The sequence below is a fragment of the Bombus flavifrons genome, chromosome 3, assembly GCF_040668555.2.
Source record: "Bombus flavifrons isolate JBK064 chromosome 3, iyBomFlav1_principal, whole genome shotgun sequence".
Lineage (NCBI taxonomy): Eukaryota > Metazoa > Arthropoda > Insecta > Hymenoptera > Apidae > Bombus > Bombus flavifrons.
Genome location: NC_138444.1, coordinates 2,574,346 through 2,587,873, shown reverse-complemented (window position 1 = coordinate 2,587,873; position 13,528 = coordinate 2,574,346). Strand labels below are relative to the sequence as shown.

Here is a 13,528-nt window from a genome sequence, read left to right as displayed (position 1 = left end):
AGTCTTCGCCACCTTTTTTCCGTCGACGTTACCAGCCCCGTTTCCAAGAGAAAGATTCACTCGTCCGGAACTGCGAACGCTGAACTTTCGTGGAAATCTATAATCTGGAAGCGAAAGAAACGATTTTCTTCGAGATTAATGGAAATCTCGAGACGTCGTCCTCGCCGAAGTAGACGAATCGCGCGACACCGGAGAGAGGAGAAAAATGACCGCGCTACCAGAGGCCACTGTCTTCTTCTCCTCCCTCGATCGTTCCCCCGAGCGTACAAGTTGCTCGGCGATATCGATCGAGTCCGCCGACTTCCACGTCCCTCGATTTCTCCTCCAACTTATAACGAAACAAGTAACGAAGACGAAGGAGAAATGGAGTGCGAAGGAGAAGCAGAGGCAGAGGCAAAAGTTTGAATAAAACTACCCACGCGCGATTCCGAGAAGCTCTGTTAAAGCCATGAAAGGAATTGCGCGTCCTTTCTTCGTCACGGTAACCGGAATTCTCGGAACTCTTTCTTCAACCTATCGCTGTTCGTGGCCTAGCCTTGGTATCGCGAGTCACCGGCCACCGTTCTTCGTTTCTACCTACGTCCAGGGCTATATCCTGCTTCGCGAGGATCGAGTATAATGGACAGAATAAAAAAAACAAGCCAAAGGAACGCGGATCCGATTGGTTATTTCTGATAGATCTAACCATACCGCGAAACCATTACTCTGCAACTATAGCCAAGGCGATAGGTCGAAAAAAGCAATCGATCGACGATTATTGATCCACGCGGATTAACGTCGACGCAACGTTCGTCGGGATGAAATCGTCGACGCTCGACGGACGTCGGCGGAACGTGCCTCGAGCTCAGATAACGATAGAACCGATCGACGAACAGACGTGACAATAAAATGTCGTCTTCCGAAAGATTTCCAACTCGAGACGCTCCTTCGCGCATTTCGCTGCTCATCTCCGAGAAAAATACAAGAATGTCGAGGACGTTAAGCGATACGAGGAAACGGCAAATGCGAATGTCAAGAGGAAGAAGAGCGCGAGAAGCGGCTTCTCCCGCGCGGCTAAAAAGTCTCTTCGCAGTCGATCGCGGGTTTGTCCGGCTTTTTCGGTCAACGCTTTCGCGGCTGGCGATTCTTCCTTTTTTTACGATCGGTCGCGTAAACGCGTACGACCACACACGCGTTTCGATACATCGAGGCAAAACCTCCTTTTTCTCCCACTTCGTCTTCTTTCCGTTCTCTCGCGAGAACTTTCTCCGCGAGAATAAAACGCTTTCCGGAATCCCAAAGTGGAATCACCTAGATAGTCGCGTTTTGTTGCTCGGTTCCACGCAAGCATATCCTTGATCGGTAAATTTTATAGCATGTATTCAGAGTGTTTGAACATGAATTTCTCACGTCCTGACGAACGGCTGGGGAGAACGAAACGATGAAAGCGTCCTTAACCGTTTGAGTCGCAGGGGTCTTTGAAAAAACAGAATGAAAAGATCCCGGACAGCGCGATAGCGCTTGACTTAATCGATTGCGAAGAGAAACAGGCGGCGCAATAGCGTTCGTCATATTTGTTATTTTTATAAAATACATCTATATTATTATATATGCGTACTATTAGTTTATAAATATTTCAAGTTTTGTTCAATAAAAATTACTGAAAAGATAACGATGAAGTACAAAATGCCGTCGATCGTTCGTAACGTTCAAATGTACTGGGTCTTTTCGACATAAAATTTAAACAGCGCGATCGCTCTGCATGGGACTGAAACGCTTAAGACGATGCTGTTGGCGAACATTCGTGAAACGATTCCGAAAGCGTACAGCCGTGGAACGCGTATCCGACGATGAATCGCAGCCCATCCTGACCAACCGCAAACCTTAGATATAGATAGGCGTAGGCATATGCACGTCGTGGCACGTGAGCCACACGTGCATCGAGACACGTTCTCTCGTATCGACTGTGGCCGTGCTTCGTGTCAAGGAACAGGCTGGTATTTCTTTCCGAAGCTGTTCAAGTATGAGGCCGATGGTATTGTTGCCGGTTATCGTCGAGCGTTGTCTCGCGTACGATCGCAAACGCAACCGGGAATACACGTCGAGCTGTCATTCTTTCCTCGCTGAGATGTCGCGCAATGTGCGTTAAATTTGGATGTCGGGACGCGTTGCTGCGAGAGAAGACGGGCCGATCGATCGCTGGTTTCCAGGCTGCGTTGCACAGATCGTGATGCAAGATCTGTAGATGACGCGCATTCGTCAGTGGATAGATCACGTGGTTTGACGCAGTTCCATCGGGGAACCTATGTACGCATAAGGTGTATGTATCGCGATACGTGACGCGTCTCAACACAAGCTCACACGCACGTGTTCGAATTTGTCCTCCCATCCAACCGTATATCCTGAATATTACGCGTGCACGTGGCCGCGTAATACGCGACGAGAGTTCTTGCGTGATCCGACGTCTCCTCGACGCGCGTCTCGACCAACGACTCGGCGGCTGCACTGCTCAAAGGCACCGGTGACTATTCGAGAAATGTCTCCTACTTACCTACGTCATGGGATGAAATAGTAGCCTGAAATATAGAATCTTAGGTTCGGAAAACTTGCGTTCGAAAGAACCAGGTCCTCGTATATTATATCGACAGATATGTTTATCGTCCAACGGTTCTTACTAACATTAACATCCATGCATCTGGAGGGCGTCAGGCGTCTTGCATTTTCACCTCGACCTCGTTCCTTTCGCTTTAGACACGTTGACGTTGTCACCAAGATTATTTAACCCTTTGCACTCGAGAGGCTACTTTCCGTCACCACAACGTTCCGTGTGGCAACTCGAGAGGAGAATGAGAGACGATAATCCCTGTTTATGCTAAATTTCGACCTCTCCAATTGACGAGAGCGCAGTATTGGTTGGTAAATAAATTCAAATGGAGATGAAATATTTATGCCCAAATTCTTCCGAAACTATGGTTCTGGCATCGTCTGCGACGTTAGTTCAGATTCGACGGTCGTGGCACAAGTATTACAGTTTCGTAAATTTAGAAGCTCTAAAGAAATGGATTTGGAGATTTGTTTAATTAATTTATATATTCTGTAAAAAAGCGAAAGAACGAAAGGCCACTTAAGCACATGCGATTTATAAAAACTTTAGTAGACCGGTTGAGAGGAGATATTTGACAACCACGAGATCGAGCTTCCACGTCGGCCTGCTAATTGTGATGAAATTCGGTTAAATGGGAAGCTGCGTGTAATTTTAACAGGAACAAAAAAGTATTGTAAGGTGTGTTCTTACCGAAACAATGCAGGAAAAAGACACGAAACAACTTATTATTGCGATACTTGTGCCAACAAGCTAGGGATACATCTTGGCAGATGTTTTATAAATTATCATAAAAAGAAATACAGAAGAAATATTAAAAAATTATATGTTCAAAGATGTAAATATATATGGATTATTAAAATGTGATGTATTTTTAGGTTAATTTTTGTATAAAATCATTGTATGTTACCTACAAAACACTCGTCACAGACGCGCAAAATCACCTCGAGTTGCTGCTACGCCCGACCGAAAAGGCCGTCGAGTGCAAAAGGTTACCGAGCTAAAGAGTTCACCGATATGTTCAATTTTTCTGATTCGGTGTCTCATTTTAAATGTTTATATTATACATACTTGTAATATATATGCAAGTCGTGTCTAACCCAATTTTCTCAGCTATGTATACCTAAAGGGCCCGCTAACGATAAATAAATAAATAAATAATAAATAATAATATAATAATAATACATATTAGATAATGCTATTTGGAGTAATACCGGCGGCGGGTGAGGAGGCGGCGAAGACAGAGAAGGTGCGTGGAAATCCTATTCGACCCGCCGTTCTAGGCACGAGTTTCTTACCGCGGAAAGACAAAGCGGAGGTATCGTCGGAAGTGTTCCGATTAATCTTTCACCCCGCGATCGATTGCTCCTCGACGCGAACGCACCGTATATCTGGGCATCGTCGATCGTTTAAGAGCCATTTAAACGTAAAGCATGGCACGAAAAATAGACGCGAGGCGAAACGCGTTTCGCTGTTAGAAACGGCGTGACAATTTCGTAACTACCGATGTCGTAGCTTTGGTAATCGACGTATATCCTATGAAAGCGTGGCACTCTGATAAAATCGGCTCGTAACGCCGGAACACACGCGTCCGGTCGGTTTTGTTTTCTTCGCCCCTTCTCGCCCCCCCCCCCCCGAATCGAGCTTCCGATTCGTCGAACGAAGAAAATCGATGGCACGTTCCTTTGTCCGGTCGCGTCCACCCACTCTCGGCATTCGTTTCGAGTAATCGGTTCCGTACTTACTCACGACAGCGTTTATAAAGCTCGGTGCTCGACTCGTAGCCGCTATTCGTCGCGCTGGATGTCGCGTTTGCGAAAGAGGATGCTGACAACGAGCGAGATAGCCGGACCGGTTAAAGCGGTCCTCTGTTCGAGAAACGAGCGACCCATCCCGTTACGGATGACGGTTTAACAAAGCTCTTGGCCGTCGCTTTGTCTCCGTTCCGAGAGAGAACTTCACCGTATGGTGGACCGTATGCGTGGATAATTATTTGCGGAATTCCGCGAGGAAAATGAAATTTCATAATTATTCCCGGAAATGCGGCTGGTGACGGTCTTTAGAGTTGGTGCGGCCAAGCACGGGAGATGGATCGTCATGGAAATGAAAATCGCTTTAATAACGCCATTTTCGTCTAACTATAATCCACCGTTACGAACTGTTTGCGTTTTCGCGGTGTACTTTCCGTTCCGATTTTCGTCGATGCGTCGACGCGCGCCCTCGCCATTTACCGACCGGATAAAACGTCGATCGAGCGATTCCGTTAAACGGAACAGACGCCGCAGGTGGAAACGTCGGATCACGAGGAAAGTTGCGTTAATCTCGTTGGCGCTTGAGGCACGCGCGTTCGAAAGCTTCTTCCGCTTGGAAATCGAGCATCCGTCGAGGCACTGCTACGGAGTTTCGGCTTTGAGCTGCGCAGCGAAACTCGCGTTTCCAACCGAGTTTTGGTTTACCGGGTTGGGAGTTGCGGTGGCTTAAGCGAAATTCGAGAGTAAATCGGGAAATTAAATCGTAAATTACGAAATACGTACTTCGATTACGTTCTTGGATTTTCGTGGTTTTAGCCCTCGAGAACCTGAAACGTGAAAACTTGGACGCTAGAGCGATTTCACGAGCGCGGTATATCGCGGCAGGCACGTTACCGTAACGAACTCGAAAAGTTCCCGACTGCCACCGCGCAGAAGAAAACCCGGCGAACGATGCGATGCGGGGACTCTTCGGAAACTTGCCGCGTTTAACGGACGAACAAAACGAGTCTCTCGCTTTGTCAATTTTCGAACACGACGTTTTTCCTAGCGTTCCGAAACTCAAACGAACTTTCGCGCATATGGAAGTTGCGCTGTTCGATAACGAAACGGAACGAGGCTCCCGGACGTAGACTCGAATCTCTGACGGTAGCTAGAGGGTGCAACGTAAATGGATATTTCAGTGAGTTTAAGTAAATATCGGTCGTCAGATTCAGGGTTAAAATTCGTTTAAGGCTACGGTTACATGGTACGCGTATTTGGGCGATGCGTAGTTCGTCGTCGAATCGAACGCTTTAAAATAAAAAATTTGGTTCTACCGTTCGCATATTGGACGTCCGATGTCGTTCGTATACGCAGCTCGTTTAAATCGTTCGATTTTCATCGTTCGATTTGCGACTGAGGTGTCCAGATCCTTCGAACGAACGAAGATTTTTTGCTAAGTGTTTCTTTAGTCCTATCTGCGTGGAGCATAAAGAATAGATACGGGATTTATCCGGAAACGCTCTCGGATTTTTCTGGTCGATTCATTAGATCTTGAAACAAAGTAGATACGATATTCTCTATTTTTCTCTTTTAAAGGAAACATTTTCTTCTCTCGTGTCAATCTATTATTTATTGGCACGGTTTTTAATAAAGGATTGTGCAAGCAATAGGAAGAATATGTTGAATGATCGGTATCCACGTATCTTGTAAGAATACGTGCAGATATAATATTTTTCATTTTAACAAAGTAGATTCAAGGTACGCTTGTTTCAACCCGTTGTACACCGTATTCTTAATTATGCCAATCGCTACGTTGACTGCCTGCACTTTTTTGCCACGAATAGCTCTTTGTTGAATTACCTTGTGTACAGATGGTGGTTTGATATCGCATTTGTACTTTTATGTTATGTTTATATGATCGCTACGTTGTGTATATCGTAATCGAACCGTGACCCGTTATAATAAATAATATTTTAATAAATTTACTTTTCCTCATATTGCACCTTTGTACCAAAGGGTTTAACCCTTATTATTTACGTCAATAATAACGTGTATTAATAATAATAATAATATTATTATTATTAAATGACATTATTTGATTTGTGCCCTTTGCGAGCTATTCGTGGACTTGCTGTGTCGGCCACTTTCCTTTAATGATCATTATCTGCAAGTTGTTTCAATAGGAAACAAGGCTGTAAAAGCATTGTCCTTAGATCTAATTTCTCGTTTGAAGAATCCTTACACTCTCCTAAAGCTGTACGTCTCGTTGGAGTTACCCCATGTAAAGTATGCCTCTTGGTGTCATTACCACCTAATGACAAAATCCGCAATCACTTAGTTACCAACCCAATAGTAATAAGAAATGTAAATCTAGTAAAAAGAAAGAATTAGAGAAAGTGGCTTCTTACGAAACCCCACCTACAAATATCCTCTTGCAAATGATGATCGTGATTGTGTCCCAATTACGACTACTTTCGATATAAAACCTTCGAAGCAGCGTAGGACTATTAGCGAACTTTTCCTCCTTCGCAATATTATAAATAATAAAATCGATAGCTCGCGTTTGTAAGACTTGGCCAACTTTAACGTGCCCATATTTTATGTGCCAGTTTTTAAGCCGAAATTCGGTCACACTAACAAGTTTGTGACTAGCAAGTACGTGGCTCGAGTAGACTTATTCTTCGATTTCCTACTATGATGGAAGAAAATCCCATTAAACATACGAGTAGCTTAAAGTTATCATCCTAAGCAATTGTACTTACTTGTCTATGAGTATTTTTGCTTAAACTTTGTATAGCAGCATACTCGGTATTATTTCCTTTTTACCGTCGATATTATTTTAAATAAATGTATGAGTAAATAAAATTAAATTAATTATTAAAACCACGTCTATCTCGTAAAACACAGAAATGATACGTAACCGTAATCCAAACGTTTTAAACAAATCCTACGTTTACGCTTTCTGCGGATTTTTTACCACATACAGATGCAGGTTTACCGCGCGACACGTGTCTGCGGACAATCGTCTGTCAGCGCGGATTCGGCTTAAGACGTTGAACGAAAAACACGGTAACGGCGAAAATTCCTCGTATCCGCGAGGCAGTTGGTTTCTAAATATTTTTTCCGATATAATCGATCGGGTTGCTTTTTTCAGGGGAGAAGTCTGGCGGATATTCTGGGAAACCATTGCCAACGTACAGGCCGGCTTCGCAATTGGTTCCCCTGGGAGGAGCGGCGAGATTATTTTGCGAGGCATACCTGGGAAAGGTCGAGCTTCCGGACGCGAAAAATTCGGTAACCTGGTCGAAGAGCGACAGCAACGTCACGTTACCGAGTCACGGCAGGATCGCTCAGCATAGCGTGTCCAGGTGAGTCCGTTTCCGATTCGTCCCTTTGAGACCTCGCGTCCACTTATCGCGTATTCTACAGGAAGGTTTCCATCTAAACGTCTCTCGCACACCGTGTCACGACCATACGACGATGTTAATCGATTCGTGTGCGCGTTCGGTGGAAACGATGCCGAACGTTAAAACGGACGGTACGAATAATCGCGACATGTACCTGGTCAACCTCGGTCAACGAAGTGGAAGCTCGTTCGACGAACAGTACGCTCCTGGCCATAAGTCAGCGGACAGTTTCTCATGTTCGGCAAAATGATTATTTGAAAATAGACACGATTTTCTGGATTAATTTTATTCTTTATCTACGAGTGAGATATTCGATCGAATTAAAACACGCATGATTTTGTACCTTAAAATAATCTATTATACAAGGTGGGACTCGCTTTGCTGATTGTACACCTAAAAACGTTTGTACAGATATAATATGTTCTGCTTGTCTTCGTTTATGAGATATAACGAATTTTGTAGACGCGACACATATCGAAAATGTTGAAATGCTTAGGTTCGGAATAGAACGAGTTCGTCAACAAATTCGGGAAACACCAAGAACCGTCGAAAGTGTAGCCGGATACGTGACAAGCCATCTACAGACTTGCCTTGAAACGTAGCGAATATATTCTGTAAAGGTAATTAGGTAACGCAAGATCGAAACAGAAAATTCGTTAGATGTCATAAACGAAGACAGATAGAACGTACGTTTACGTGAACGTTTTTTATCGTTTTTAAGTGCGTGGTTAGCATTCGAAATGGATCTCGCGTGTTCCTTTGCAAGGCTGTCTATATATTACGAAATAGAGTATAGCATTTACGCGAATGTGTAGAAATTACGTAATATCAAAAGTATGGTACGTTCTAACAAATATTTTGTCGAAAGTAGGCAAACTGTCGGCGACTTATGGACACTAGGCGTATGTATTGGGTTGTCCGAAAAGTTTCTTTCGTTTTATAAGGAAATAATAGACGCACAATGTTTTTTGTTTTATATTAGTTTGTTGAATTATGCACGAACATAATAATAGAAATAGGACGAAATGGACCTTATGAAACGAAAGAAACTTTTCGGGCAACCTAATAGTTTGCGTTGCTATCAAATTTGGCTGGTTTCGTACGGGCCACGACGAGCGGCTTCCATCGAAATCGAAAGGTCGATCGATAAGGGTTGGAGCGCGTTCGATGGACAAGAGCGCTTGATATCAAACTGTTAATTAAGCGGCACTTTCAGGGGAGTATCGGAATTTGGCTTTGATCCGAGGCGAATATCCTGCTTGCAGGAAGCACGCTCGCCGCCTGAATCGCGTACGCTCCAGGATCGGTTAATAGAAGCGTGGCTAACGAGAGATACGTAATGAAATACCCGTGGTCATTATCGCCGGAAATACGGATTTCCCGCTTCCTCTTTACTGATTGCAAAAGGAGGGGTCAGAGGTTGCACGGAGAAATTCACCGCAATGAAGAACGGTCGATCGAATCGCGTCTGGGTTACGTTTCAGGATTTAAAACGAGCATCACTCGGTCGAATAATGTTCGGTAACACGACCTAGTCATTACACGCTCGTCCATTTCATTATTCACAATAACCTGTTGAGAATAGAAATTTTTTATATTCTAAAGCTCCCGTACACTTTTGCCAGTTTTATTTCTCTGTTTACGCTTTTCTTAACACATTCGCTCGGATCGGCAATAATCTCCAAAGAGCCGTTACTGCCGTGTCGAGAATTAATCTTTATTTCCACTAAGTGGGGATGGTCGGTTCCCATCCTGTCTGCCAGTTTTTCCTATCAATTAACAGCGGTGACTGCTGCCCTTGCTTCCTTACCGAAAATTTCAACTGACGAATCCGCTTGTCCCATGTTCTACGTACGTCCATCTCAAGTTTTTGCTTTTCCCACACACAGTAAAACGACACGGTTCCGCGTAAACTTAACATTTATCCGCACGTTCAGTCTTCGAAGGTGTTCTTTGTGAAATATATAATTATATTTAAAATTTAGCCCTTTGCACTCGACGGCCTTTTCAGTCGGGCGTAGCAGCAACTCAAAATGGTTTTGCGCGTCTGTGACGAGTGTTTTGTAGGTAACATACAATGATTTTATACAAAAATTAACTTAAAAACACATTACATTTTAATAATCCATATATATTTACATTTTTGAACATATAATTTTTTAATATTTCTTCTTGGCTTCTTGGTTTGTCGGGACAAGTATCGCAATAATAAGTTGTTTCGTGTCTTTCTTCTGCTTACACCTTACAATACTTTTTTGTTCCTGTTAAAATTACAAGCAGCTTTCCATTTAACCGAATTTCATCATAATTAGCAGTCGACGTGGAAGCTCGACCTCGCGGTTGTCGAATATCTCCTCTCATCCGATCTACTGAAGTTTTTATAAATCGCAGGTGGTTAAGTGGTGGTTAAGTTTTTTTTGCTTTTACACAGAATATATGAATTAATTAAACAAATTTCCAAATTCATTTCTTTAGAGCTTCTAAATTTACGAAACTGTAATACTTGTGCCACGATCGTCGAATCTGAACTAACGTCGCAGACGATGCCAGAACCATAGTTTCGGAAGAATTTGGGCATAAATATTTCATCTCCATTTGAAAGTGTAATACCTCACACTTCATAACAAGCGATATAAAGAACCAAGGAATCTATTTACCAACCAATACTGCGCTCTCGTCAATTGGAGAGGTCAAAATTTAGCTTAAACAGGGACTATCGCCTCTCATTCTCCTCTCGAGTTGCCACACGAAACGCTGTGACGACGGAAAATAGCCTCTCGAGTGGAAAAGGTTAAAAACCCAGTGTCAGATTCTATTGAAATATCCCTATCATCTTAATGGAAATAGGGAATCCTTGGTGTCGATACTAATCGAGACGCAAACTTACGACATTCGTTGACGAGTCACAAAGCAGACGCGTCTGTCCGCCAACACAGTCGAACAAATAGCGCTTTTTGAAGCGAGTAGAAGAGAGAGCGTACGTCGTGTGCCGTGTGCCCGTACACGCAAAATCGTGAACGTGCAAACGATCAAATTAACCCGGTGAAATATCGTTCGTGCGAACGGAGACGGTTATCGCGTAATCGTCGCGTCGGCCGCTCCGTGGTGAAGCTCTAGCAGCACCGCGCTATTCGTGGTTTCCGCGAATGCAGTTGGTTTCGCCTGCAACCTCGTATCTCGGGGGTACATTTGGAAATGGCGCGCTGCAAACTTGTCGTCCAATTAGCGACCGCGCGCCTGGTGTACACCGATATAACGTGTGGCAGCTGAGCCGGGACACACCAAAACCCGTAACGACGACTCGTTTTCCCGTTTTACCAGCTCTGGTGCGTTTCGATGTTCGACGTATCATCGTGACAAGATGTTTTTGGTCGATCCGGCGCGTAAAAAGGAATCATCGTGGGGGGTACTTGTCACGATCGAACATGCTCCTTTACTTTAACGTTAATTTTAATTGGTCTCGCCCTAGAACGTGCTCGGATAGCGGAGAATGATGGCGATACGAAGCGCGTCTGCGGAAATCGACGTTACGTAAACGCCATTCCGCGAACGCGCTTTCACTCGGCCGGGTGTTTCGTCGTGCCGCCGGTTCGCGTGACTGGCAAAGGAAGCTCGCACGATTTCCTTGCAAAACACTGGCTTGCATAAACGTCGGATCGGTCGACTTGCCACGATCACAGTACAAAAGCCGAGGCCGAGCGAATGACCGAAACGAAGAAAGTTTAGGATGAAAAGGCAGCCGGTTGCGCTCCAGAGGAGTCTCTCGCAGGGAGGATCGACGAGCGCGATCACTGGCCCGGTGGTTAGCCTTTTTGCCGTCTCCAGGCATTACACATATAGAGGTAATAACGTCGAGACAAACTCGGTAGAGTTCAGCTTGGGCTCGACGACCGCGAGAAACCAGACGAGGACGAAATCCGTTCTTGCACGCAAAGTGCGAGAAAGAAAGGACGTGGCAGGATGCGACGCGCGGCAAAGAGAGAGAGAAGCGAGGCAAGAAATTCCAAGGAATCTTGGCCTCTCTCCGCTTGCCGCCGCCCTTCCACGTCGCAACAGCTCCGTCATTACGCTGATGATAGCCTGGCCTGTTACCTCGGTGAATCGGCCCCTTTTTCGTGTGTCCCCTCGCTGCTGCCACTGTTGCTGTGATAATGCCGATTCCTCCGATGGTTACAAGCCTCGCTCGACATAGCTCGCTACTCGACCACCGCTCGCGAAGGGGAAATGGAAAAACGTCGGCCCGTAATTGTCCGCGTCTGTCCGGGAACGCGTTCGGTCTGCAGTTCTTGTAAGGTTTTGCCGACTCGTCGTTGGTCGCCGTGAAACTTTTAGTCGCTAGTACGCGCGCGGCCGCGCCCCGTGCAAGAAATCGCTTTATTAGTCCGGAAGCGAAGAGTGAGTTTGAGAGAGAGAGAGAGAGAGAGAGAGAGAGAGAGAGATCGCGATGCCGTGCGACCGAGCGGAAACCAAATGTCGAGGCAACGAAATTGAGCGGAGGAAAGGGGACGGCATTGTCCCTGTCCATTCTCGGATTCTCGGTGCATACGATCGATAGAGGCTATTCCTCGCGGCGGAGACGCTTCTAGCTGCCAATTACGGTCTATCCCAAGCTTTGCCGCTTTCCACCTATAGGCACCGTCGAATCGATCGCCAAGTCGGTTTCTCGTTTCTCGCGTGAGAACCGGACAGCAGCTCGAACGCGGTCTCCCGCGACGCTCGACTTTGCGAGTTTGAGGGGGCAAAGGGAAAGTCCGTGAGGTCGCGCGAGCACGGTAGAGAGGAAGAGAAGAAGAGGGAAGAACCGAGTCGGGGAGAACGGAGTGGAGCGAGAAACGACGCGGCGCGGCACGGCGCCAGGGTCACGAGCTCCTCCGCGGTTGGTTAGCCGGTTCTTCTACCCTCGATCTCTTTCACTCCGCTTGCTTTTTGTCTCTCGTTTTGTCGTCGAGCTCTCGATCATCGTGGCGAGATAGCAAGGTCCGTCGTCCGGCCATGGGTGGTCCATCGAGCTTCTCATATTCTAAGCGACGAGTCGCCTCGCTGGTCGGCCGGGATTAAACGAGATCGACGATACCTGAAACGACTCGTCAGCTCTCTTTCTCTCTCTCTCTTCTCCCCTCGTTTTCTCTCCATCTCCCTCTCTTCTTCAGCTTCCAATTTATATTCCATTCGCTTTTAATCGAGCTTCCATTATGCGCCGGTGGATCGAGTAAACGCGCGAGGTCGTACAGCGTCGAGGAGACGCGATGGGGAGCTTTGGAGAATTCGCAGCCCGATGGACAGAAATCGAGGTGGAGAAAACGAGTTTCTCGACGTAACGCGATCGATCGACGAGACGCGTTCATTCCCTTTCTCTGCTCTCTACACTCTACTCGTTTTCGCTAGCCGGAAATTCGCTGACGCGACCACGATTTAAGTCGGCGCAAGAAGGAAAGTCGGCTATTCGTCTTAGAGAACCAGGAAGGGGAGCCAGTTAAATGCTCGCGGACGTAACGATGCCGTCGGAGATTCGTAGGTTTTACGCGCGCACCTCGCAGAACTTGGAGGAATAATCCGTCGCGATCTTCCAACTCGTCGAAGAAACTCGGACCCCACTGGAGACCAAAGGAGCGACGACGACGACAAGAATCGTTTCGGGAGAATCTGTCGCAAAGTCTCGTTCCTCGTTTCGCGACGCATCGTCGAACATTCATCAAGAAGAAGAGAAATTTTTCTCGGTCGCAAGAACGGCAACTTTTCTAACAACGTCGATTGTTACGAAGCAAGATCGCTGTCAAACACGATATTTCGAGTATGACGAATATTCA

General features: G+C 45.8%; 1 protein-coding gene across 1 annotated transcript in view; it reads left to right on the top strand.

Annotated features, from left to right (window-relative positions):
- The window catches only part of LOC138190142 (interleukin-1 receptor accessory protein-like 1-A), a 123,646-nt gene that overhangs the window by 85,965 nt on the left and 24,153 nt on the right, over window positions 1-13,528 (top strand). The window contains exon 3 of the mRNA XM_069132710.1: window positions 7,469-7,682. Coding sequence (XP_068988811.1) covers window positions 7,469-7,682 — 214 coding nt within the window. The remainder of the gene's footprint in view (window positions 1-7,468; window positions 7,683-13,528) is intronic.